Source organism: Plecotus auritus (genome assembly GCF_963455305.1).
Source record: "Plecotus auritus genome assembly, chromosome: 3".
NCBI lineage: Eukaryota > Metazoa > Chordata > Mammalia > Chiroptera > Vespertilionidae > Plecotus > Plecotus auritus.
In genome coordinates, this window is record NC_137772.1 from 220,459,157 (window position 1) to 220,484,321 (window position 25,165).

General features: G+C 55.9%; 2 protein-coding genes across 3 annotated transcripts; one reads left to right on the forward strand and one right to left on the reverse strand.

Moving 5' to 3' along the window:
* The first annotated feature begins 22 nt into the window (after positions 1 to 22).
* On the forward strand, positions 23 to 11,154 carry POLR2F (RNA polymerase II, I and III subunit F). Of its 2 annotated transcripts, none has more exons than XM_080661089.1 (5): positions 23 to 161; positions 2,181 to 2,250; positions 6,075 to 6,205; positions 10,398 to 10,469; positions 10,970 to 11,154. In XM_080661089.1, exons 1-5 carry the CDS (start codon positions 142 to 144, stop codon positions 11,058 to 11,060), a joined length of 384 nt encoding a protein of 127 aa, XP_080517215.1. In that variant the 5' UTR covers positions 23 to 141; the 3' UTR covers positions 11,061 to 11,154. The 2 variants fall into 2 exon arrangements, with proteins under 2 accessions (XP_080517215.1, XP_080517214.1); XM_080661088.1 differs by having other exon boundaries at positions 40 to 161; positions 10,368 to 10,469; positions 10,970 to 11,151.
* Positions 11,155 to 13,253: 2,099 nt separating this feature from the next.
* SOX10 (SRY-box transcription factor 10) lies at positions 13,254 to 24,767 on the reverse strand. Its single transcript, XM_080661101.1, has 4 exons — positions 24,599 to 24,767; positions 23,619 to 24,124; positions 18,671 to 18,939; positions 13,254 to 16,506 (listed from the first exon to the last, which is right to left on the reverse strand). Exons 2-4 carry the CDS (start codon positions 24,044 to 24,046, stop codon positions 15,803 to 15,805), a joined length of 1,401 nt encoding a protein of 466 aa, XP_080517227.1. The 5' UTR covers positions 24,047 to 24,124; positions 24,599 to 24,767; the 3' UTR covers positions 13,254 to 15,802.
* Positions 24,768 to 25,165: the final 398 nt, after the last annotated feature.

Below are 25,165 nucleotides of genomic sequence, written 5' to 3' on the forward strand. Positions count from 1 at the left end.
CCTGCCTTCCGGAAGTGATTGCTTCCGGGTTACCGCGCAGGCGCAGAGGACGGTGGTGCTGTGCGAGGTGGAGGCGCGCAATTTGTGGGTCTCGGCGCACGGGTGTGGGGCGCGGAGCCGGGTCGCTGCGGCGCGGGCGTCATGTCAGACAACGAGGACAAGTGAGTGCGGGAGCGAAGTGGCCTTTGGGGATCCTCGGAAGGGGCGGGTGAAGCGGGAACCTGGGTCGAAGGAGGCTGAGGAGCCAGGAGTCGAGGAACAGAATCGGAGGGAACTGGGCTGCTGAGGGGGCCCGCGGTGCTGGAGCCGGCAGGCGCCAAGAGCATAGCCCGAGGTTGGGCACAGAAAGGCTCAGGCTCGAGGGTCCAGAGAGGATCAGTGCAAAAGTGCCTTCCAGCAAAGTTCCACTGAGCCGGGCTCTGTGGCTTGTTTTGGGACCATTGAGGTGTATTAGGCATAGTCCCCGATCTCCACGTGCTCCCTTTCTAGAAGAGAGGACAGGCCCATGAACAGATAATACAGCATCCTGTGAGATTAGGCCGGTCCTCGAATAAAGTCGTTTTGTTTCAACGTTGATGAGATGCTGTAGGAACGTAACTCCTGTTTGTATCAGCCGATGGTAAAATTGGTTTCGTCCTGCGTTGTTTTGCTTAAAGTCGCAGAAGCTATCTGCGATGTTAAGTGAGGGCTTACGCTACAGAAGCACTCCAGAAGTGAGGAGGGCCTGGAAGGGTTGCGGTAACCTGGGTGAAAGAAGGAAGTGGCTTGCATTAGGGTGATAGTAGTAGAGGTGGTGAGAAGTGGTTTTGAGTTCTGGAGTTATTTTGAAGCTAGGGCCACAATGATGTTCTGATGTGTGTGTGGGGTCCAAGGAGAGGTCTGTTCTGAAGATAAAAATAGGGGCTTGGTCAGCATAAGTACATTATTCCAAAGGAAGAAGCAGGTGAGATCATCAGGGGGGTGTCAGTGGAGAAGAGGAGGTGACTGCTGCACCCTGGGACCTGAGCCTTTCTGTGCCCAACCTCGGGCGATGCTTTTGGCTCCCTGCCCTTCCTGCTCGCTGGGCTCCATCAGCAGTTAGAGCATCCCAACAGGAGTGCTTGGGGTGGGGGGTGGGGTGGGGAGAGAGGAGAAACCTGCTGAGGACACTGAGAAGGAGCAGCCAGTGAGGTGGGGAAACACCACGAGAGTGAGGTGTCCTTGCAGTCCCATGAGGAGAGTGTACTGAGGGAGAGGGCGTGGCCTAGAGTGCCAACTGGTAGGCCAAGCTCAATGAGAACATGAGTACCCCATTGGATTTAGCAACACGGAAATCATTAACACTCTCTAAAGAAGGAGTGGTTTTGAGGGAGTTATGGAGGTGGGTATCTTCTTGGAGTGAAATTATGACAGAATAAGAAGAGAAGACTGGGAATCCATGACGTTGGAAAACTCTTCCATGAATTTTGCTCCCAAGGGGAGCATGGAAATAGGTCTCCATGGGGAGAGAATAGGGAAGTTTTGTTTGTTTTTTAAGGTGGAGCAGTAGCTACATGTTTATATGCTGACTAGAGGCCTGGTGCACGAATTTGTGCACAGTGAGGTCCGGCCAGCCCGCCCTGATCAGGGCCGATTGGGCCAGGCCGCTGGGTGGAGGGGCCGTGGGTGGTTGGCCAGCCCCACTCCCTGGTTGAACTCCCAGTCAAGGGGACAATTTGCATATTAGCCTTTTATTATATAGGATGGGAATGATCCAGTAGAGAGAGAAAAGAAACAGTGAGGATGCATGAGTCCTAGCACAATTTGGGGGGCTGATGGGAGTAAGTTTGGACACAAGTTTGATTCACTCATTAAGTAGATATTTATCGAGCACCCCCTCAATATTGGCTGAGACACCCTTTGCCCTCTTTTTTTTTTTTTTTTTTTTTAAATATATTTTATTGATATTTCACAGAGAGGAAGGGAGAGGGATAGAGAGCTAGAAACATCGATGAGAGAGAAACATCGATCAGCTGCCTCCTGCACACCTCCCACTGAGGATGTGCCCGCAACCAAGGCACATGCCCTTGACCGGAATCGAACCCGGGTCCCCTCAGTCCGCAGGCCAACGCTCTATCCACTGAGCCAAACCGGTTTCGGCTCCTTTGCCCTCTTTGATGCTATTAAGTGATGCTCTAACTAACCGGTCTCTTCTTGTACAGTTTTGATGGTGACGACTTTGATGATGTGGAGGAGGATGAAGGACTAGATGACTTGGAGAATGCTGAGGAGGTCAGTATTTAACCCTGGGCTCTCTCTTCTGCAGCCGAGGCTGCCAAATAGCCTGGCCAGTGATAATTCCTCGAATGCATCTGCCTCCTGTTTGTGCCCCTGCCACAAGCACCCCCAGTTAGAGTGAGCAGAGTTCCGGTCCTAGGTGGTGGAGAAGCTGTACAGGGTGGGTCCGAAGGCTTTTGTCCATTTGGATCACAGCCCATGGCTTCTGGGACAGTTAATTCACTGATAGGTGAAATGTTACCTTCATCCATTCAACAATTGTGTTGAGTGTTTATTATGTGCCAGGTGCTCTGCGGGGTGGGGGTACATAGGAGCAAGGGGGAGAGTGACCTGGGATAAAGCTGGAAAGATAAGGGCCCAGATAAGGCAGATTTCATAGCCTAAAGGTAGCGGGAAGCCACTGAGGAGTTTTGAGCAAGGGAGTGGCATGATCCAGTTTGCACTTTAAAAAGAGCATTCTGGCCTGTGAATAAGGAGCGAATTGGAGGAACAAGAATAAAGAGAGAGACTGACTAGGGAACTCTCATAGACCTCCAGGTGAGAGGCCAGTAGCTTGGACTTGGGCACTGCTAGTGTCAGTGATGAGAAACGGATGAAAGATATTTTGGTGGGTTGGCTATGGGGCTGAGAGAGTGGGAGATGACAAGGAGGACTTCTAGGTTTCTGGCTTGAGCGGTCAGCCGTGGGCAAACTACGGCCCGCGGGCCGGATCCGGCCCATTCGGCTGTTCTATCAGGCCCGCGGAGCCACAAGAGCGGAGGGTTCTCTTGCTCTCCCCTCCGCTCCTTTACTTTGAATTTATATTAGTTCACACAAACACTCCATCCATGCTTTTGTTCCGGCCCTCCGGTCCAGTTTAAGAACCCATTGTGACCCTCGAGTCAAAAAGTTTGCCCACCCCTGGGCTAGGTGGATGGGTTACTAGCTTCATGAATAAGAGAGGGCTCTCCCTCTTGTGTGACTGATGGAGGAAGAAGTGCTTTTTGTCGCCTGGACAGAGTGATCTCTTGACGTTTTTAGGCTTGGAAGCTGCAGCCCCTCTTTTTGAATTTCTCTCTCAGGTACCTATTCGCTGTGTCAGAAACCTCCTCCCCACCCTTCTGGTCCCCTTCCATTCCTGTCCTGTCAGCTTTGACTCCGACATGTGGTTCAGCTCTGGTCCCTTTCTGCATACCTAGTGCTCAGCCTGGTTTAGATCTGTATTGCTTTTCACTAACATTACTACAGAAATTGTGTTCCTGGTTTTCCTGCCTTCGTTCTGCCCTGATTGCCTTTCTGCTGCCAGTCACCTTTCTTACCTGCCCACGTGATTGGTTACTATTGGTCTTCCTTAAAATGGTCTCGTTGCTTCTGCCCTTGCCCCTACAGAATATTCTCAACAGAATACCCAGAGTGATCATTCTAAACGTTAAGTCAGATTGTGTCTCTCTTCTGCTCAGAACCCTCATCCAGTGGTTTCCCATCCTATTCTCAGTAAATGCCAAAAAGATGTATAAGATTCTCCATGGCTGGGCCGCTGGCTCCCTCTGTGACCTTATCTCTTCTTGCTGTCCCTGTCATGCCAGGCAGATTCCTGCGTAGGACCTTTGATCATGCTGTTCCCTCTTCCAGGAACACTTTTCCCTAAGATACCCACATGACCTGCTTCTCACCTCCTTCAGGTCTGTCCAGGTCACGTCACTGAGGCCTTCTGTGACCATCCTATGGAAACGGCCGCATTCTCCCCTTTCTCCCACATCACTGCCCTGGCACTTTCTGTCTTTTTTCTCTGTTGTCATACTGTACACTTTACTTACTACTTTTATTGTTTATATCTTCTCATTATAATATAAGCTCTATAGGGGAAGAATTTTTTTAAAAATCATAACACATTTTATTTTGTAGAAACACCTGTCAGTAAATTTCTGGTCAAATACTTTCATCAATGTTTTCATTTATGACATTTTATTTGAGAAATTTCAGTATGGATTTAACCAGACATATAAATCATGCGAGGTGAAATGATTCTCTCTTCCATTTCGTGCCACATCAAGAGCTGGTGTTTATGTTTGCTCTGTCGCCGACAGCTTCATATCTTTGAGCAGATAGCTTTCTGTCTCTGTTATGTCTGGAAAATGGGCCGTTTGAGCTAAAGGATGTCCAAGATCTTTTGACTGTTAAAATGTCTACACAGCCCTGACCGGTTTGGCTCAGTGGATAGAGCGTCGGCCTGCGGACTGGGGGGTCCCGGGTTCGATTCCGGTTAAGGGCATGTACCTGGGTTGCGGGCACATCCCCAGTGGGGGGTGTGCAGGAGGCAGCTGATCGATGTTTCTCTCTCATCGATGTTTCTAACTATCTATCCTCTCCCTTTCCTCTCTGTAAGAAATCAATAAAATATTAAAAAAAAAAAATGTCTACACAGCTCCAAGTGTTCTCCACTTTTAGTCCCAGGGTATCAGAGTTCTCTCCAGTGAGTCTTCTGTTGATTACTCAGGAAGTTTTTCTGTATTTTAGTTGTATTTCCGGTTTGTTCCTGGGAGCATGTCAGTGCAGCATCCACTCACTCTGCTGCCATTTTTAAAAAAAATATTTTTATTGATTTCAGAGAGGGAGAGAGCGGGAGAGAGACAGAAACATCAATAATGAGAGAGAAGCATCGATCCTGCATGCCCCCCACTGGGGATCGAGTCTGCAACCCAGGCATGTGCCCTTGACCAGCATCGAACCTGGGACCCCTCAGTCCGCAGGCCGACGCTCTATCCACTGAGCCAAACCGGCCAGGGCAACTGCTGCCATTTTTAATCTCTACCGTATGGAGGGGAAGAATTTTATGTCTTCCTGCTCTGTCCCAAAACTTAGAACACTACCTGATATGTATGTAGTTAACACTCAATAAATATTTGTTGACTTAATTCTTTATTATAGGATTTATTCTCCTGCCTATGACCCAATGTGCACCTTGGCTCTAAATCATACTCCACAATTAGTTGTCTAAACCTAGTACATTCTCTTCCTCCTCTGTCCTTTGGACATGCAGTTCAGCCTGTCTCCATGTCCTTCCCTTCCCATTAGCTTGGGAATGCCAACTAATTCTTCTACACTAGTTCACGTCTCATCTCTGGCCTGTCTTCCTAACCCCCTGCATGAGTCAGGTGACCCTCACCTTCTTGTGAACTTGGTTGCACACTTGCATACCTTCAAAGCACTGCTGTTCTGTTTACTCTTTCTCCTTCCCAGACTCGGAATTCTTTGAGAGCAGAAACTTTTAGCTTTCTGTCTCAGCACCTATTGCGATGTCTGGCATGTGACAAATGCTTAATAAGTAATTGTTAGATATATAGAGAATATACTTAACAATCGAAAAATGTTTGCTAGTTTCTGCCTTCACTGACTTTTTAGCTACTTGACCCATTGACTCAGTTATCTTGTCTGAAGATGGGATGTTTGCTCCTCGCTTCCTGCTTAGCGTGATTTGTTGTCTGTACTCAGGGCTTCTTTGTATGGGGCCACTGATCGGGGACAGCCCCATCTCTGGACCCTCCGCTTCTCTCTTCTGGATGAGGCAGCTGGCTTGGATCCTGATCATGATTCTTCTCTCTTACTAGGTCTGAGACTTTGGCCAGTTCGCTAACTCTCCAAGCCTCTAAAATGGAACTGTAATCCCTACCTCATGAGGTTATTGTGAGGATTAAATAAGGTGTCAGTAAGGCACCTGCAAGGTTGCTGGGGAGTGATAAGCAGTAGTGGTGGTGGTGGTTATCATCATTGGCATCGTCATCACCCCCTCACTCAGTAAGGTGCCCTGAGAGTTTCCCTCTTTCTTCCTTGGTTTCCAGGAGGGCCAGGAGAATGTTGAGATCCTCCCCTCTGGAGAGCGACCGCAGGCCAACCAGAAGCGGATCACCACACCATATATGACCAAGTATGAGCGAGCCCGCGTGCTGGGCACCCGAGCCCTCCAGATCGCGTGAGTGTGTGCCCCGTTACTGCTTTTCCATCCGTCAGGCCGCAGTGAGCCTCTGAGCTGTTGATGTGGCAGCCTGGCACCTAAAAACAGACTCCCTGCTTTCACATGCTCAAAGTGTGGATTTAGAGAACCCTAGACCACTGTGGGCCAGTTAGTTGGATGTGCTGTGGCAGCCCCATTGGGCTTGTGGTGGTTCTTGTCCATGGCCAGCCCAGAGGAGTAGGAGAGCCCTCCATGTAGAGGCCATGCTCGAGATGTGAAAACAGAACAATGATGGGGTTCTGGGGATTTGAAATTAGCAACCTTTCCTTTATCTTCCAAGTCTGAAACCAGTTGAAGAATAGCAAGATTCAGGAGATAGCCACTGGATAGGCGGAGATGCAAATGTCTGATGAGTGCATGCTCAGACCGTGCAGGCATCGAGGCTGTGTCTGCACGGGCAAGTCTGCCTTCGAAGGTTGCAAGGCCCCCTCTCTGCAGGCAGGTGGCTTTCAGAGAGCAGGGACTCCCCCCAAAGCTAGGCCACAGATGCCTGTTTTCCCCCTGTCAGATAAGTCCCTCCTCCTTCCTGGGGAGGAGTACGTTGAGGGACAGAGAGCAGGTTGGAACTGTTGCTCTCATTGAAGGTCACCTATAGGACCCCTACCCAGACTTCTTACGAGCTGGTGTGGAAGTATTTCTGGCAGTTGGGTTGCTTCAAGTAGGGAGTATTGGAGACTAGGGTAGAAAGGAAGCTGGGGCCAGCTGTTGTGGAGTTGGGCGTGCTGGAGGAGCACGTGGCCCCCTTCTTAGTTTTCAATCAGCTGGGACTTGGCTTCCTCCAGTGGTGAAGATGGCCACCGTGCCCACCTCGATTAAGGGCTTTATGGTCGGTCAACATTGCTCCTCATCCGTTCCGCAGGAGTAGACCTCTTGCCGGCCTGGGCGCACTCTGCTGGTCTGGGAGAAATTGGAGCCGCAGGCCATGTGAGCATTTTGGTATCTTTGGGTCCGGATCCTCTAGGCCACCATCCGTTATGGTAACTGCTATCTACATGTAGCCATTTAATTTTAAATTAAGTAAAATGAAAAGTTCAGTCGTTTGGTTTCATCAGCCACATTTTATATATTCCGTAGTCACCTGTGGCTGTGGTTTCCATAAGGATAGTGCAGATAGAAGACATTTCCATTGTTGCAAAGCAATTTATTGGTGGACTAGTGCTCATCTCCGCTAAAAATGACCGGCAGGAAGAATAAATCATAAATTATGTTTCAAGTAAGTTAAGTCTTTCAAACATTGAATAAGATACTGCGCTTGTACCTGTTGGGGATGTGAAGATAGTTAGACACAATCCTCCTGTCTTCCAGGTGTTTATAGCCTGGTGGGGAGGTGGACCCCTTCACAAATACCCAGAACCCAAGGCAGGCAGGTGTGGTGCTTTGTAAGAGGCACAAAAAAGGGGAGAAGAGAGTAATTGCTTGAGGAGGTTAGAGTTCAGGCGGGGACAGGAAAGGGCGGAGGTTTTGAGGGTAACCTGGGAACAGAAACAGCACGAGGCAAGGCCAAGTGGAGGCGGGCAGGTTTGGCTTGTGGTGGGGAATGGCAAGTGGCTTGGGGCACAGGACTGGAAAAGATGTCACGGTGCCCGAGGGACAAGTTCAGAAGATTGGTGGCATTTGGTGGGCAGTGTGCAGACTAAAAAGTGTGGGGACAGACATTCAGAGCACTGCTGAGTCCCAGGACCTGCTTTCCTCTGGGAACAAGGCATGGTCCTACTCAGCTGGGTCTGCAGTGCTCCTTCCGACGAAGCGGTAGGCCGCTGTCTGGCGGTTCCCTGCCTGCTGTGAGTGTGGACACCAGGGCTGTAGCTTATCCCTCTCACCAGGCATGCAACGCTGCAGTTAGGTGCTGAACAGACATTTCTTGGATAGTTTCGGATGAAGTCTCACTCCTTTCCTTAGCACCACCTAGTGGTGACGTGTACTACAGCCACTTCCTAAGAATCATTGCCGTGTTCTTTTATGGTGGCTCTGGTGCAGACAAATTACCTAAGGACACACTCTCACGCTTAGCACATTGCATGCACCCAGTAGGGCTGGATGAATGAATGCTCTTTTCAAAATATATATATATATATATATATATATATATATATATATATATATATATATATTTTATTGCTTTTTTACAGAGAGGAAGGGAGAGGGATAGAGAGTTAGAAACATTGATGAGAGAGAAACATTGATCAGCTGCCTCCTGCACACCTACTACTGCGGATGTGCCCGCAACCAAGGTACATGCCCTTGACCAGAATCGAACCTGGGACCTTTCAGTCCACAGGCCGGCGGTCTATCCACTGAGCTAAACTGGTTAGGGCTGAATGCTCTTTAATTATTCATATCATGAAAATAAAGAAGGCATATGCAGATCATGAAAGACATTTTTGCCATATTCTTTAAAGCTTTAACCCTTACTGCGAGAGGATGTAGGGCAAGTTAAACACGGTCTCTCCCCTTGGGAAATGTTCAGGCTTTTGGGAGTAATAAATCAAAGTATTTAGTAATAAAGTTAGTAAATTATCCGGCATAAACTGGGGGCTCTCCCATTGGCTGATTCACAGGATAAGCAGGGAGCTTTGTAAATGCAGGTTCTCAGGCCCCTTCACTAGAGAGTCTATTCCGAGGGTCTGGAAAAGGGTCCTGGGACCCTGACTTTAGTGTACTCTCCCAGTAACTCTGATGACCAGGTTTGGGATCTATCAGTGCAAACCTGAGCTGGAATCATTAGGTGGCTTCCTGGAGGAGGCGGGCTGAGATCTGGCACCCCTCCCATTTGTGTTGCCAGCCTCTGCTGTGCGTCAGGCATTGTGCCAGGGCATGTCCTGGGCCACAGGTGCTCATCGTGGTCTAATGTGGGAAACTTCAGACAAGTAGTTAGAGTCCAGGGAGGTTGGTGCCAAGAGAAGCCTATGTAAACGAGCCGGGCACTGAGGATCCAGCACGTGATCCCCAGAGTGGAGGCATGTGAGTCTCTCCCAGGCCTAGAGGGAGAGGAAGAGCTGTAAGAGGACACAGAAAGGTAACAACAGTGTCTGTCAGGGAGCCTCCGGAGTGTGGTGTGGTGGGAACATGGCGTGAATATAGGCAAGTAGCAGGAGACGTGCGGAAAGGTGAGCAGGGGCCAGTAAGCAGGCGACTTGGGCCCTGTGTGGAGGCTGGAAGCGCGGAACTTCTGAGGGGTGTTGCCAAGAGAGAGAAGGAAAATGGGAGCTGGGCCCCGAGGCAGGGCCTGTGGGGGGCGGTGGGTTAGAGCCATCAGGAGGGGAACCTTTGCTCATGCCAGTTCTCTGTGCTGGGAAACTCTGCCCTAGGCCCTGGGGAAGATCCTGAGAGGGGAGCTGACACGGAATGGCCTTGTGATTAAAGCTTACTCTTGTCCCATGCACAATACCTTTTTTTAAAAAAATATATTTTATTGGTATTTTACAGAGAGGAAGGGAGAGGGATAGAGAGTTAGAAACATCGATGAGAGAGAAACATCGATCAGCTGCCTCCTGCACACCTCCTACTGGGGATGTGCCCGCAACCAAGGTACGTGCCCTTGACCGGAATCGAACCTGGGACCCTTCAGTCCGCAGGCTGACGCTCTATCCACTGAGCCAAACCGGTTTTGGCGCAACAATACCCTTTTTTTAGTTTGTGGATCTTCAGCTTATAAATGGGGGGTGTTATAGCACAGTGGATAGGAGCATGTGGGGTTCACATCTTGGTTCTGCCACTTACTGGCCGTGTGACCTTGGGTAAGTTACGGACCTCTCTGTGCCTCAGTTTCCTCATCAGTAAAACAGAATACTCACCTCAAATAAAATGGTCTATGCCAAGAACTGAGAGCAGGGTGTGGAGCTCAGTGAGTCGCTGCCTGTTAGCCAGTAGTGTCCTAGCGTCATTGTAGGCGAGGCAGGCTTTTTGTCTTCATTAGAGAGAAATTAAGCCCGGTCTACTGGCTCCACTCGCATACCCTCACTGTCAGTGCCCCTGAACCACTGCTCCCCACCTGCCATGCCTATCTGCCTAGATGGTGACCTTTTAGGTGAGGACTGGGGTGCCCATCCAATCCTGTTTGGGAAGTAAGCCCCACCCCCATTCCCAATTTCCTGTTGCACCTTTCTCCCTGCTTTTACAGTCTCCCCAACACCTGTCCCTATACCTACAGGATGTGTGCCCCCGTGATGGTGGAGCTGGAGGGGGAGACAGATCCCTTGCTTATCGCCATGAAAGAGCTCAAGTAAGTTGCCCAGATCACGGTTTGCTGCTCCAGAGCCCTGGCAGGCATCCCCTGGATTCTCCGCTGCACACCCTGACCCCACTTCCCTGCCTGGGGAAGTGGTGATGGTTCCTGTGGATCTTAGCGTGTTTAGGAGTCCGCGCACCCGGAAGAAGGAGGGAGAGGGAGGGGGGGCAGGCAAAGGGGAGGCCACTGAGGAGACAGCACCTCTCCTGGCTGTCAGAGTTCCCTGTTCCTGCTGCAGTCTGCCTTCCCAGCCCCCCACTCCTCTTCCTCCTCCCTTCAGACATGGCTGGCAGAGCCCTTCCAGACCCCTGTCCCACACTCGCGGATGCAGGAACCTTCTTTTTATTGCAGTTCTTTTCCTACAAAGTACACTCAGCCCCAGGAAGATGCTCCATAAGACTTCTCTTTCCTCGCATTCTGCAGTCTGCGCCTCCTGCTGTAGAGCTGGGGTCTCCAGCCCTCATGTACATGTGTGTGCCTTCTCCCCGCCACAGGGCCCGAAAGATCCCCATCATCATTCGGCGCTACCTGCCTGACGGGAGCTATGAAGACTGGGGGGTAGACGAGCTCATCATCACAGACTGAGCTGGAGTCATCTTCCCAACTTCGCCTCACCCCACCTCCTGTTCCCACACTCTTTACACGTGTAAATAATAAACTATTCAACCTTTCCACCCCTCTGCCTCCAGCTGTCTGCGATGCCCACCAGCTTCTGCCCCGCTGTCTAGAGCTGCACCCATTCCGGTGGCCCTGTGACTGTCAGCTCTTTACTAGTAAGAAGCACCGGGGGCCTTTACCCCTGTAGATACCCCGCATCCTTCCCTCCATCTCCCCTTCACCAGAGCAAAGGCTGCTGCAGGGAGACACCTCAGCTGCCTTCCCAGCAGACAGACCAGCCTTTGTGCCCAGGGAGCTGGTTGCCATGGAAACTCCCAATTTCCTTTCCAGTGGGGACTGGCTGCAGGGGCTTCTCCCTTCTCAGGAGTATCACAGAGCAGGTCTCATCAAACCACCCATTGTTTCCTAAGGACCTGCCTCGAGCCTCTTATCATGGGCTCGGATCCCCTTTCAGGAGCAGTGGCCCAGCAGGAAGCTTGGGGACGCAGTGATCTCCGCCCTCCCCAGGCAGAGCCCTGCTGGGCAAGTCAGCTGGAGCAAGGACCCAGCACCTGCCCACCTGCCCCCTTGTTCCCACTCCTCAGGCCACTGCCCACACAGTGTCTGTCCTCTATGGCCCACCTCCCTGGTCTGCCACACCCATACCCTCTCCTCCCCAGCCTCTGGAAGATGTCCTTCCTGTTCTGTGTGGGCCCATGACCCTCTGAGGCCTTGACTGGGATGGGTGCTGGGGTCATAGTAGGCAAGGAAGCAGGACTCCTGGGTTCAAGGCGTGGCTTTAAATCAGGACTGGAGCACACCCTCTGTCCTAGGTTCTAATGGGTCCTGTTCTCTTCACCCTGCTTACCCGACGTGCGGTAAGACCAATCACGTTGGAGCCTCCCTCCCTGGGGGGCGGGGGCCAAGGAGAGGGTTTCTATTGACACCAACAGAGATAGAAAGGAAAATTGGCTTCCTGAATATACCAGCCTTAACCTCCATTCTACTGTCAGCTCCCCTTCCAGGAAGAGGAGGAGTGGGCCAGCCTGACTTCCACAAGAGGCATGGCCCCAGGGTGGGTGCACCCTGGCTGGACAGGGTGGGAGTGATGAGCGGTCAGTCCCAGGAGGGGTGTTTGCTGCCTTGGAAGAGGGTTAATTCAGGGAGCAGTGGACTTCGCACCCCCTCCCACCCTCCTCCAAGCCTGTGGAATCCTTTAATCAAGCTGGGTGCTGAAATTTCAGCTCTGAAATGCCGCCTTTGTGCTGGCATCCAGGCGGCAGCCCCAGAGTGCGGGGGTCACTTTCTCGGCCCCGTTTCTCTAAATGGTCTCTTTGTTCCTGCTGGGCCACTCAGTATCAGATGTGATTAAAGGGAGATGGGGTTTGGGTGGGGGAGGAGAGAAGGGGCTGGCAGAGGGAGTGGGGGGTTAACCCTTAGGGAATAGGGTGTAGGAGAGAGGGAGAAGGGGGTGTTTTTCCTCCCACCTCCCCTTTTCCACTCTGTTCCTCTTTCAGGGAGTCAGTCCCTGGCTACTCAGCTGGCCAGGCCTGGGCATAGTCTCCTCACCTGGCTCCTTCTCTCTTTACATGTGGTCACTCCCTGACGGAGGCCCCAGCACATCCGGAACCTTGAGTCTAAGGGATGAACACAAGCCAGGCCCATTTTCCCTCTTCCCGAGTCCCCATTGACGTCCTAGTAAATCTCATGAGATGCAGAGTCCCGCCGAGAGCAGGAGCAGTGAACAGACTGGAAACGGACTAATACCCTGTTTTCCAGTAGAGGTGAAAGGGCAGGTTGTAAAAATTACGAGCACGTAAGGTTAGCACCGATTGATCCCTGACACATACCTAGAATCAGTTATTGCATATTGGAAAACACTTAGATCATGAGGAGATCCAGGGGCTAGCGTAGGGTTTCTCAGAATATTACCAAATGTTTTTTTCAGTGGTGACTGGTCTGGAAGGTCGGAGGCTACAGCAAATCTTGGCAAGGCATCAGGCAGTCTGTACTGTGATGAAGTGTGGACTTCGTGGTGCTGTGATTCAGAATGGATTGCCAGTCTTTCCTTAAGAGTGTAGTAACAGAACTAATGATGGAGGATTGAGGGGATTCACAGGGCCTGCTTCTCTTCATTTCAACCTTTTTTATTAGTGACTTGAATAGGATATTCAGGTTTGCAGATACAGAAGGAGAGCTAGTAAGTTGTATTCAGGATTCCAAAAGGTTTAATGTAGATAGGAAATGGTCAATTCCAACACGATGAACGCTGTTAAAGATCAGTATAAAATCCTGCATTTATCTACAACAAAATGAAACACCGGAAGACATCTTACATACAGTTTGGGGCCATTTGACTTGGCAGCAGATACTGTTCATGAGAACGGGTTCGCAGCTACCACTAAGCTTCACGGAGCCAGCAGTTTTGGTGAGGTTGCCTAAGAGCTCACATGATGCAGTTTCCAGATGGGAGTCTGGCCACCCTGGAGGACTGGGCTAGGTCTTGGGACGCTCTACCCCACCCTTCCCAACCCCACCCCACCCCGGGTCCTGACTAGGAGGTGAGAGGTGGATAAGGGAGCTGAGGTTGCTGGTCTGGAGCAGTGGAAAAAACATTTCAGATTAAAAGCGGAAGTAGGGCCTGCAGATGATGGGCAGATGAAAGAGATGATGGTTAAGAGCTCAATGGAGTCAGAGCATCAGCACTTCTTAGCATGAACCTCGAAGCTTCAGTTTGTCCATCTGGAAAATGGGGACAAAGACTGGATCTACTCCCTCATAGGCTTGAATGACATAAAGCACTTGGCTAGGAGGCACTCCATAAGTGGCAGCTATTACCGTTACTATTAGCTGGGGATAAGGAAGACTTCCAACCATCAGTGCCATCCATCAGTGGAGCATGTGGTAAAAAGATTTCCCCTTTTCCTGAGGTGGAGTGGCTCTGCCCCCCAGCACAGCTTGGAATTCAGCTGAGGAAAGAGCTCCGAGGGAGTAAGCACTGAAGGGTTAGATTGCACGTCTGCCATCTTGGGTTTACACTCAGACACAGGCAGCTGCTGAGAAGATCGGCTAGATCCTAGATTGGACCAGTGTGTGTTTATGTGTGTGTGTGGGGGGGGGGGGGTGGAGGGGGCAGAGAGAGAAGGCCCAGCATCACATCCTGAAGGACTGAGCCGGCTGGCCAGACACCAAGAAGTCAGGCCTGACCCACCTCTCTCAAGTACCTGTCTCTTGAATTCTTTGCAAACTCCCTCTCCTCTGCTGGGCAAGCAAAGGGGCTGCTGGGAAGCCGCTCAGGCTGAGTTCCAGCTTGAGCCAGGGCGGGGCCCATCTATAGTGTGGGTACAGCTGGGCTAGGGGAAGAGCTCCATCTGAGGCCCCAGCCCCTGAGCACACTGACCCACTGCGAGGCCCCCACCTTCCTAGGCAGAGAGGAGACCTTTGGGTTAGCTATCCTTTGCATTCCACCCCTAGCTACTTCCAGGAAGTGTCTGAGGAAGCACAGGTACAGGGAGAAGAGACCAAGAGACAGGCCAGGTCAGGCCCACCAAGCAGGTAGCTGGAACCTTTCATTTTATTACGGGGAATGCTTAATGCAGAGTTAATAGGAGCTGGAGAGCCTAGGAGCAGGGGGAGGGGGGAGGGAGCTACTGAGATAAATAAGAGGGGGTAGTAATGAGTTACATGTGGATTGTGGGGGCTGCAGAACAGGAAAATAGGGGCAGACAGAGCTACATACTTTATTCAGATACCACTGGGAAGCAAAGGGCAGAAGGCCAGGGCAGAATGTACATGCCAGGAGTTTAGTGTCTTCAGCTGCTGCTAGCAACCTGGTGCTGGGCCCCTTCTCCTCCTGGAGCCAAGGGTTTGGGCATGAGCAGCGTAGCTCTCAGGGAGCCCAGGAGTGGGGCTGAGAGCATGGGCCACAGAGCCTGGTGAGGGGAGAGGGAGCTGGCGGAGAGCCAGGAGGAAGGCTCTGTGAATTGTCTCCGAATCCTTTCCTCACCTCCTCGAGGTCTGGGAGGCTATAGTGGAGGAGGACCTGGGGCCTCTTTCCAATTAGACGAAGAACCAGGCTGTTGGCATTGAATTGGGGTCTCTAAGTTGATGCCTTTCTGTGTTCAGGAGGGAAGGGGGCACTGGGGGGATGAGGATACCTCCCTCTGAGCCCCCACCCACCTCCACGCTCTCGGAGGCTGCTCAAAGCTGTCCTCAGCCCCCAAGGGGCAGACATAGCCCACTCCAGGCACTGATGCGGGGTTGGCCTTGAACTTAGGCACGTGGCACAGGTGGCATGGGTTATGTCCGACCCCTCGTTCTCCACGAAAGAGGAAACACAGTCACAGGAATGGCAAGGCCTCCGATTCCCATCCGACCCTGGATGCTTCCCCCTCCCAGAGGAGGGTGAGCAGGTCCTTCTCAGGTCCTGGGATGGAGGGTCATCCTGGGGGAAGGTGCAGCCCCTCATGGTCCAGTCTAGGGGCAAAAATCAACCTCCTCCTCCTCCGCCCAGCCTAGAAGTCTAGGGCTTTGCCTGGGCTGGAGCCTGGATAGGATGGGGTGGGGTCATCAAAGGCAGTGAGCCAGACAGAAAGCCTCCCCTCAGCTGTCAGCCTCTGCCGCCTCCTCCCCAGCCACCACCAGGACGGAGATGGGCGAGGAACTGGGTGCGAGGGCTTGGGGAAGGGCATACTACCCAGCGGCTGGGAGGGGATGTGACAGGGCCCCCTTTAAGGTCGGGACAGCGTCGTATATACTGGCTGCTCCCAGTGTGTGGGGCTGTGGGATTGGGGCCCTGAGGGGCTGGGATCAGAGATGGCCGTGTAGAGGGGCCGCTGTGAGGGCCCCATGTAGGAGAAGGCCGAGTAGAGGCCAGAGGCCTGGCCTGAATGGCCGTAGTAGGGTCCTGAGGGCTGGTGGTCAGAGTAGTCAAACTGGGGGCGGGAGATGGAGGGGAAGGCGGAGCCGTAGTGGGGCAGACTGAGGGAGGTGTAGGCGATCTGCGAGGTGGACGGCTGGTCGCTGTAGTGCGGGGGCCCCTGGGGCCCTGCGGTCTCCGTCTTCACCTGGGCTTTGGTATCCACACCAGGTGGTGAGACCGTGGGCAGAGCCACGCCTGGCGGCTTGGAGATCCAGGCGGAGTGTCCACTGGCCACAGCCAGGGCGCTGCCCAGCCCATAGCCAGCTGCTGAGTAGCTGCCCACGTGGCCCGGGTGCCCGTTGGGTGGCAGATACTGGTCCAACTCAGCCACATCGAAGGTTTCCATGTTGGACATTACCTCGTGGCTGATCTCCCCGATGTCTACGTTGCCGAAGTCGATGTGAGGCTTTCCGCCCTCCCCCATGGAGCGCCCGTCCCGCTTGGGGTCTGCCTTGCCCGACTGCAGCTCTGTCTTTGGGGTGGTTGGAGGGGTGGGGGGGCCATGGCTCTGGCCTGGGTGGGAGGAAGACAGAGAAGCAGGAAAGCAGGTCAGAGGCTTCTAGATGCTGATGGTTCACCTTCAGAGAAGGGGTCTCCAGGAGCTGAGGGCTGACCCCTGCGTGCCTTGTATGTTTTACATGCCTGGGCAGTCTGGGTTGGCATTGATTTATGTAACCGTCTTGGATTGATCTCTAGTGGTTTTTGACATTCCCCAGCCTTACGGATGGGTCCTGCCTCCCTGTCACCCTCCTGGAAAGACTGCCTCCTTTTGAAAAGCCTTTCTCGTTGGAAAGTGTTCCTCCCATCAGCTGAGGTCGCTGCCTTCCTGCGCCCTTGGCTCCTTAGCTGCTGAGCCCAGTGGGGCCCTGCCCTCCATTCAGCCGCCTGCTGGCTGCTGTCCTCACTGACCTCCGCCTGCCTCACTCCTGACTCCCTTTCAGGTTTGCTGGCTTGCCTGTACCTCCTCCCCAGACAGCAGTATCCCTCCAACCCCTTCCTCCAGGAAACCTTCCCGCTGAGCCAGTCCCCCTGGCAATGCCTTGCTGCCCCCCCCACCGCGCCCCCCGCCCACACACACACGCACACCACGCTGCCCAGTGTTCCTCCAGCGGCTTTTCCCGCTTGTTCAGGAGGCACTGAGATACCTGACTTCTCCACCCTGCTCCTTTGTCCATTTCACATTCACATGTTCTTTCGGCAAACACGTAGGGGGCACTGTGCCACGTAGAGGGGACACAAGCATCAATAAAACGGGTTGCTGTCTTCACAAGCTCAGGGGCTTGGGGAGATCCCAAGACCCACACGTGGCAGCTTCAGAAGTGCCGTGATGACGGGCACGCAGGGGCTCAGGCCAGAGGAAGCCACTCACCCTGCCCTGGGGATCTGGTGAAGGTCTCGCTGAGGGGAAGGAGCTGAGCTGGGCCCTGAAGGCTGAGAAAAAGCCCAAGCCCTCAGTTATATTCTCACGGCCCAGGTCTTCTGGGTGTGTGTGTGTGTGTGTGTGTGCATGACTGGACGGGAGAGCCCATCAGAGAGAGATCAGAGCTCCTGCAGGCAGGCCTGTGCCCCTCCATCAGACCAGAGGAAGGGCCGGGTCCTGCCCTGGCCAAGCGTTCTGGACTGTCACTTACCGTGTGACCCTGGCAGACCCCTGTCTTCTCCTAACCAGTTTCCTTATCAGTAAAGCAGAGACAGTACCAAGAGCAAGGCCCGGCCTCCATCCTGAAGCCTTCCTGGCCCCGAGTCGGGCGGGGCTGGATGCTTTTGGAGACCTGACTGGATGGATGGTGGGCGACCCCTCCCTAGAGATCATGCCCCGCTGGGTCTTGGGCGGCTTTGCGTGCACTTGCTTCTTCCTATACCTAAGGCACGTGTGTTCCTGCTCCTCCCACACCCTGGTTCCTGAGTGTCTGCTCCCGGGCCTGGATCAAATGGGGACTCGGGACATATCTTCTAAAGGCCGAGCTCTGACTTCCCGTGCACCCGGCCCACGCACGGCGCTCTATACATTGCGAGCCCAAGCGAGGCAGCCGTGGTGCCGGCAGAGGCCCCGGAGCCAGAGAGCCTGGGCTCAGACCTCAGCCGTGTGGCACATCACCTCGGTTTTGTCACCTTGCAGTGAGCATAAGGAGCCTCAGCTGAGGTCTGAGCCCAGGCAGGGCAGCTGCCTCCTCCCAGTTTAGAATGATTGAATGAGCGGACACACAAGGCAGTTGGCACAGTGCCTGGCAACGTAGGTGCTCAGTTAATGTTAGCTGTTATCATCATTAACGAGAGTGAAACAAGATGGCCTGACTGGCCCTCGCATGGCATGCGCTCAACGTCACAATCAGACCGGGAGGTGGGAGAGGCAACGCTCTTTTCCATCTGCTCTCCCATTTCTCAAACCACCTGGTCCCGCCCTTCCTTACTGTAGCTCACCCCAGGGCCCCTTAACTGGCCCTTCCTCAGCAGCAGTGCCCCCTCCATCAGCCAGAGCCATCTTACCCACTGCCTCCCCTGGCACCTGGGTCCCTGCTGGAGTGACCACACAGCGTGGCAAGCCCATCCCAGGGCACAGGGCTATCGTGGAGTGTCAGGGGCTCACGCCATCCGTGCAGCCTTCACCTCTCCCCACACCCAGCTCCCCACCCACAGCTCATCATCACCCCACCCTAGCCCCCAGCCCAGTGTTCACCTGAGGGGTGCTCAGGGTTCCCGTCTGACATCGGAGAGCCCTCTCCCGGGTGCCGGTGGTCCAAGTGGGCGCTCTTGTAGTGGGCCTGGATGGCGGCGGCCCCGCCCTGCTCGGCCTCCCCGCCGGGGCATTCTGACTCGCCCTGGGCCGCCTTCCCGTTCTTCCGTCGCCTCGGCTGGTACTTGTAGTCCGGGTGGTCCTTCTTGTGCTGCATCCGGAGCCGCTCGGCCTCCTCGATGAAGGGGCGCTTGTCACTCTCGTTCAGCAGCCTGGGGTGGGCAGTGGGGAGACAGCAGAGGGGCCACTATGAGTGTCTTCCCTGGAAGAACTGAGGCCCGAGGATGGGCGCCCAGCGTGGGAGCTTGCCCTTTGATTTACAGACTGGAAGATGTGAGGCCCAAGGGACCCCAGGCTCAGAGGGCTGTGATCTCACCCCCAAATCTCTCAAGGGGTCTGGGGTATAAGAGCGGTCAGCCTGCTGCTCCTGGCAGCCCTTGGGATGGAGTCAGAAGTAGGAATAGAGCTTAGGAGGGGCAGACATCAGTTCAAGGAGAGGAGACTTTCTCCCATAAAAGCTGTCTGGCCCTAACTGGTTTGGCTCAGTGGATAGAGCGTCGGCCTGCAGACTGAAGGGTCCCAGGTTCGATTCGGTCAAGGGCATATACCTTGGTTGCGGGCACATCCCCAGTAGGGGGTGTGCAGGAGGCAGCTGATCGATGTTTCTCTCTCATCGATGTTTCTAACTGGCCAGGCCAGTGTGTGTGGCTCAGTGGTTGAGCGTCGACCTATGAACCAGGGAGTCATGGTTCGATTCCCGGTCAGGGCACATGCCCAGATTGCAGGCTCAATCCCCAGTGGGGAGCGTGCAGGAGGCAGCCGATCAATGATTCTCTCTCATCATTGATGTTTCTATCTCTCCCTCTCCCTTCCTCTCTAACATAAAAAAGAAATATATATGTATTTACAAAGCTGTCTAAGTGGGGTTTGCTACTTCGTCAGGGGTGAGTTCCCTGGGACTAGAGGTGCACAAACCGAGAAGCAGCGTGGTGAGGGGGAAGAGCCCAGTCTCTGCTACTTACTAGCTATGTGACCGTGGGCAAGTCACTCCTCTGAGCCTTAGTTTCTTCACCAACAAAACCAGGTGACAGTGCCCACTTCACCAGGTGTGGAGCTGGCCAAGATGAGGGATGTGAAGTGCTTGGCAGCAGGCCTGGGGTGGGGGCTGGCGCCTGAGAAATAGGTGCTCTGATGCTGCTTGGGGGAAGGCCAGACAGGCCCTGGGGTTGGGCTGGCTCAGCTCTGGAACTCTGATTCTGCTCATTTCAGTGGCTGGGCGAGGGCAGGATGTGTGCCTCCTGTGGGGGGGTGTGTGGGGGGGTGCATATCTCCTCAGCCAGGGCTGACAGAGGGTAGAGGGAGCTAGTGCTCTTCCCAGACCTGGGACAGGGGCAGACAGACCCTCCCTGTAGTCCCAGACCAACCAGTGCAGGCCCCGAAGGCACTGCCCCTGCCCACCGACTTCAGCCTCAGGCCGGAGCTCGGGTGGGGTGGGGAGGTGCTCAGGGCTCGGCTGCCCCAGAGTGAGGAGGGCAGGATGGGGTACTTGCAGAGGATGCTGAGGGGAGTCCTAGACATAAGGGACTCTGCGGGAGCAGCTCTGTTCTCTGCCCAAAGGCGCTCTCTCAGCCCCCACCCCACCCCCAGTGGGCACCCTCTTCCCCTAGTCAGCAGAAGGCTGGGCCCTCCCACCAGGGATGGGAGGGGGTGGTCATACCAGGCGCCTCCAGCCGGCAGCAGCATTCCTCTGCAGCTTAGCCCGCTGTCCCCCCGCACCCCCCTCCACTCGCGAGGCCCTGAGCCCAGCCCTAGCCCAGCCCTAGCCCAGCTTGCTCCAAGGGTCCCTCTGGCTGAGTGATGGGACAGGGACTCTAGATCAGGGCCTCGGGGTTCAGGGAGTGGGTGCCTTCTTCCCCGCAGCCAGGTCTCTGGAAGGCTGGGCCAGGGGAGTGGGCGGGCGGGCCCTGAAGGTGTGTGTGGGTTGGGGTGGGGATAGAACTGCTTTTGAGGAGAAGAGCAGGCTTAGCTAGCACGGAGGCTCCCTGGATGGTTGGGGACACTGAGCTCAAACCTTCCCTGTGCCCTCTGCCCAGCCCTCAATGGGGTGTGAATCAGTGAGAAAATGGCAGGGGTGCGGAGGGAGGGCACGGGCCAGAAGAGAGGGAAGATTCCAGCACTGCATCCAGCCTCCCTCCCTAGTTCCTCCCAGCACCCTAACCTTCATGGAAACCTAACCTTGAGCCCACCCAGACACCAGCCCATTCTGTCACCACCTCCAGCCCCAACCCCAGCCTCACTCAGACCTCACTCTGTTTATAGGCTCTCTCCTGACCCCAAACCCCTCCTGCCCCCCACAGAAAACCCTCCCTGCCCTCCCCCATCGCCCACAGCTCTTAACCGTGAACCCAGTCTCCTCTGCACCTTCACTTCACCTCTGTCCTCTGGGTCTCCAAGGTCAGGATAAGGCAGGGAATGGGGAGGCTGCTTCCCAACCCAAACCGGAACCCCCAACCTGGGGGGCTCCCAAGGTGGGACATTGGCTGCTGCTCCATTTGCTCCTCCGGGCAGGGGAAGGGCCTGGGGGGCAAGCCTGTGACCCCCCCCCCTTTAGTCTCTTGGCTCTAGTTATTCTCTCTGGGCAGATCAGCTACATACAGCCAGCACCACGTGACCGCATCTCACGTCCTTTCCCAGGTGGGCACGGGTCAGCATGACTGCCGGAGCCACTTAGGAGCCAGGACCTGGGTGCTGGTGTGTCTACCCCACTCCCTTCCAGCACCCTATATAGTCGCCTGTCTGTCTGTCTTTCTTCAGGGTTGGGGCCCCTGTTTCCCAGTTTTGCCTCCCTAACCACTCCCCTTCTTGCTGCCTGCTGGCCTGGGAATCATGAACCTGGGGCAGGGACCTCAGGAGGAGCCCGTGGCAAGAGCCAGCCTAGTCCAAGTCCCAGGATTCCAGGACGTCCCCCAAGATCCCACCCAGGATCCAGGTAGCCCGCGCACATGTTGGCAGAGTCTTTATCTTTGCCGCTGTCCTGCCACCCTCCTACCCCTGGGCCTGGGTCCTGAGCAAGCAGCGCCTGTTTTCCTGATTGCCCCACCCCTGGTTGGCTCTCGGGGGGGGGGGGGCACCCTGGGCCCCTGTGCTCACACTGTGAGTGGTGGCCGGGAATGAGTCCTCTTGAGGGGAGCCTAAGCCCAGGGTTGTGGGCTGGGGAACAGGAACGGGGCAATGGAGGCCCAGTCTTAAATCCTTGGTGATGGAGTGCTTGGAGAAGTGGGGGCCATTCTGGCTCCAATGCTCTCCCTGTGGTCTGTTCACCGTCCCCGCAACCTGCTCCGTCTGCCAGTCTGTCTCCCTCCTGCTTGTCTGTCTCTCACTGGCTCTTTTCTGTCCCCTGGCACCGACGGTACTGGCCTGGGCTGAGCCCTACATGGGTGTGGGTGGACCTTGGGCAGAGGGTCTGACCTGAGGGCTGAGAGGGGTAAGGGAGCACCAGGCCATCAGCAAACACACAGCCAAGGACAAGGCCGGGGCCAGATGTCAATCCCTCTCGGAGGCCCTCCTGCTTCTTCCCCCACCTAAGCCTTTGGCTTTGGGACCTAGTCCCCACTGGGCTGGGGCAGGCAAGGGGGCACAGCAGCAGGAGGGCAGCAGCTCCTCCGACCAAGCCCAAACCACAGCTCTCCTCTGCCCCCTCCCCACACCCTCCCGAGCACACCTTCGAGTGTCAGGGTGACCCCCACTGTCACCAGGGTCGGTGTGGGGAACCACTGGGCGAAGCGTCAGGAGCCCGGGTTCCGGCGCTGGCTCCCGGGCTCTGCCCCTGGCCGTGAGGTGGCCTTTGCGGTCCTTTGCCTTTCGGGGCTGTCTCGTGGGCAGTCTAGTGGGGGATCAGGTGACCTCCGCAGGCTCGCACCTCGGGGAGCCCCTGTTTTCCCTGTGAGCTGCCCAGGACTGGGGTGTCGGTTGCCTTTCTCAACATGTCCCCAAGGAGGCCAGGCTGAGTAGGGGGTTGGGGACTTCCTCCTTGGGGGGATGCTGTCTCCGCAGAGGTTTGGTTGATCCCTGGGAGCCTGGGAGTCTGAGGGGCTTGGGTAGGAAGGGGCCAAGGTTTCCTCCCGGCCAGGCTCTCAGCTCCAGCTTGGGGTGGAGGGGTAGGAGGTTACTCAACGCTGGGTGGGGCCCTGGAAAGGAAGATGGCGCCGAACTGGGAGAGGGAGGGAGACAAGCCTGGCAGCTTTGGGACGGGTGGGAGGCGCTTCGTCCTGCGTGTCCCCTTCCCCGGGGAAGAAGCCCCCGGACTGAAGCGGGAGTGGGGGGGTCAGGAAGGCACAGTGAGGGCAGCTGGGATGGGCCAGGATCCTGGGCCATAGGTTTCTCCATTCCTCCCTCTTCCAAAGGCTCCTGTCCGACCCCTTGCTTCCCCGAACTTTCACCTCTTCTGCATGGCTGCCTCAGTTTCCCTACCTCTCCAGCCAGGCCCTCAATCCTTTGCCAAACGTTTCCCCAGCATCCCCGCCACCAAACCGGTAGCAGTGGCCCCCCTGAGAGTGTTGCCCATGGGGAAGCGGTTAGTGACGGCCTTCGGCCTCGGTGGGAGCCCTCCGCCATTCTCCCTCCCTCCAGCCTTCCCTGGCCCCCACCCCCAGGAAGAAGCCTAGGCCCTACCGCCTGCCACCGACAGAATTCCAACCACGAGGGGGCGCCTTTCTGCCCGCTGCCCCGGCTGGGGAGCCAGCACCACCCCAAGGGGGCAGTTGTGGGGGGCCGCCCAGCCCCACCAGGAGATGGCTACCTCCGGAGCGGGGTCCGAGGAGCTCCGTGGGGCCTGAACCCACCCGCAGCTTGGAGGGCCCGCGGGCAGTCCCGACGGGCAGCGGGCGCTCACCTCCAGAGCTTGCCCAGCGTCTTGCTGAGCTCCGCGTTGTGCAGGTGCGGGTACTGGTCGGCCAGCTTCCTGCGCGCCGCCTGCGCCCACACCATGAAGGCGTTCATGGGCCGCTTGACGTGCGGCTTGCTCTTGCTGGCGCCGTTGACGCGCACGGGCATGGGCACCAGCGTCCAGTCGTAGCCGCTCAGCACCTGGCTGACGGCCTCGCGGATGCACACGGGGAACTTGTCGTCGTCCGCCTCGCCGTCCTGCTGCTCCTTCTTGACCTTGCCCAGCTCTCCCGGCCCCGGGCTGGCTCGCAGGCCCGATCCCCCGCCGCCGCCGTCGGGCCCCAGCGAGGGCGCGCTGCCCGGGGACAGGCAGCGGGTCTCCTCGGAGCCCACGGGGCTCAGCTCCACCTCGGAGAGGTCCTGCTCCTCCGCCATGTCGCCCCCGGCCGCCGCCGCCTCGGCCGCCTCCCCGGGGCCCGCCGCCGGCGTCCTCGCGAAGAGTCCCACGCTCACCTGGACGGGAGGGAGTGCGCGATGGAGCGGCCGCGCGCAGCCCCGACGGCGGCCGGGACGCGACGCGCACAGCCCGAGGTGGCGCCCGCCCTGCTCCCCTAAACCAACTGCACCCCCGCACGCGCGCACATGCCAGACCCGCTCGGCCTCCTCGCTCCTGCCTCCACGTCTCCCCGCCACCTGGTCCCAACCGTCTCTTGGTGTGGGTGGGTTTGGGATTTTTTAAAACCTCCTTTTGGGTGGAGGTTTGTTGATGGAAAGGAAGAAAAACGGACTCTTTATTCGGCTCTAATCCTGGCTCCTGGAATTTCCCACCTTTTCTCTCACCTTTCCTTCTTCCCTTCCGCCCGCCCCGATGGAGTCCAGAGGAGCAGGGTGGGGGGCAGGTGGGTGGCAGCCTCTCTCCCCCAGACCTCACTGCAGGGTCCCAGGCCTGGGCCGCGGGAGGGAGGAGCGGGCTGCGCACTCACTCACCTCCTCGGACCTGTCCTCCAGCCTGGGGCTCGTCCTTAGGAAGTGGAAAACCGTGTCCCAAGGTGTGCGGTCCAGCTCGGAGCTGGGGGTTGACGCTGGTGGGCTGGGAGGGAGGGGCTGGGGGGCCCTGAGCCTCAGGCCACGGCCTCGTCGGGACGGAGCCTGAATCCTCACCACCAACCACCCTGGCCGGACAGCCTGAGACTGACTGAGCACTGAGCTGCTGCCGAGGGCTGGGGAAGGAAGGAGGGGGGAGAGGGGGAGGGGGGAGGGGGAGGGGAGGGAGGGAAGGGCAGAAGGTGGAGCCTCCAGCGCTTTCCTTCATCCCCAACACTCAGGGCTCCTCCGCCAGGCCCCCCCACCCCAGCTCCCTGCGCTGCTACCCCAGGCCCACCGTGGGGTCTGAGCTGGGGTGGGGAGGTGTAGGTGTGGGGGTAGTCAGGCCAGGAAAGTCAAGGGATGCTCATGGGCGGCGTCGGAACCTGTTGCTTGGAGGAAAAGTGGGCCCAGACTATGACCCCCCCCCCCCCCCCCAGTCTCTGGGCCTCAGGTGGTAGGATGGGCAAG

What these genes read in the sequence shown, in the direction of transcription:
- SOX10 (XM_080661101.1), bottom strand. Translation starts at nt 24,046, where the DNA reads ATGGCGGAGGAGCAGGACCTCTCCGAGGTGGAGCTGAGCCCCGTGGGC. An exon ending in ACGCTGGGCAAGCTCTGGAG is followed by an intron (nt 18,940 to 23,618) that starts GTGAGCGCCCGC and finishes TGCCCACCCCAG; the next exon opens with GCTGCTGAACGAGAGTGACA. An exon ending in GAACCCTGAGCACCCCTCAG is followed by an intron (nt 16,507 to 18,670) that starts GTGAACACTGGG and finishes CCTCCCACCCAG; the next exon opens with GCCAGAGCCATGGCCCCCCC.
- POLR2F (XM_080661088.1), top strand. Translation starts at nt 142, where the DNA reads ATGTCAGACAACGAGGACAA. An exon ending in ATGTCAGACAACGAGGACAA is followed by an intron (nt 162 to 2,180) that starts GTGAGTGCGGGA and finishes CTTCTTGTACAG; the next exon opens with TTTTGATGGTGACGACTTTG. An exon ending in ACCCGAGCCCTCCAGATCGC is followed by an intron (nt 6,206 to 10,367) that starts GTGAGTGTGTGC and finishes CTGCTTTTACAG; the next exon opens with TCTCCCCAACACCTGTCCCT.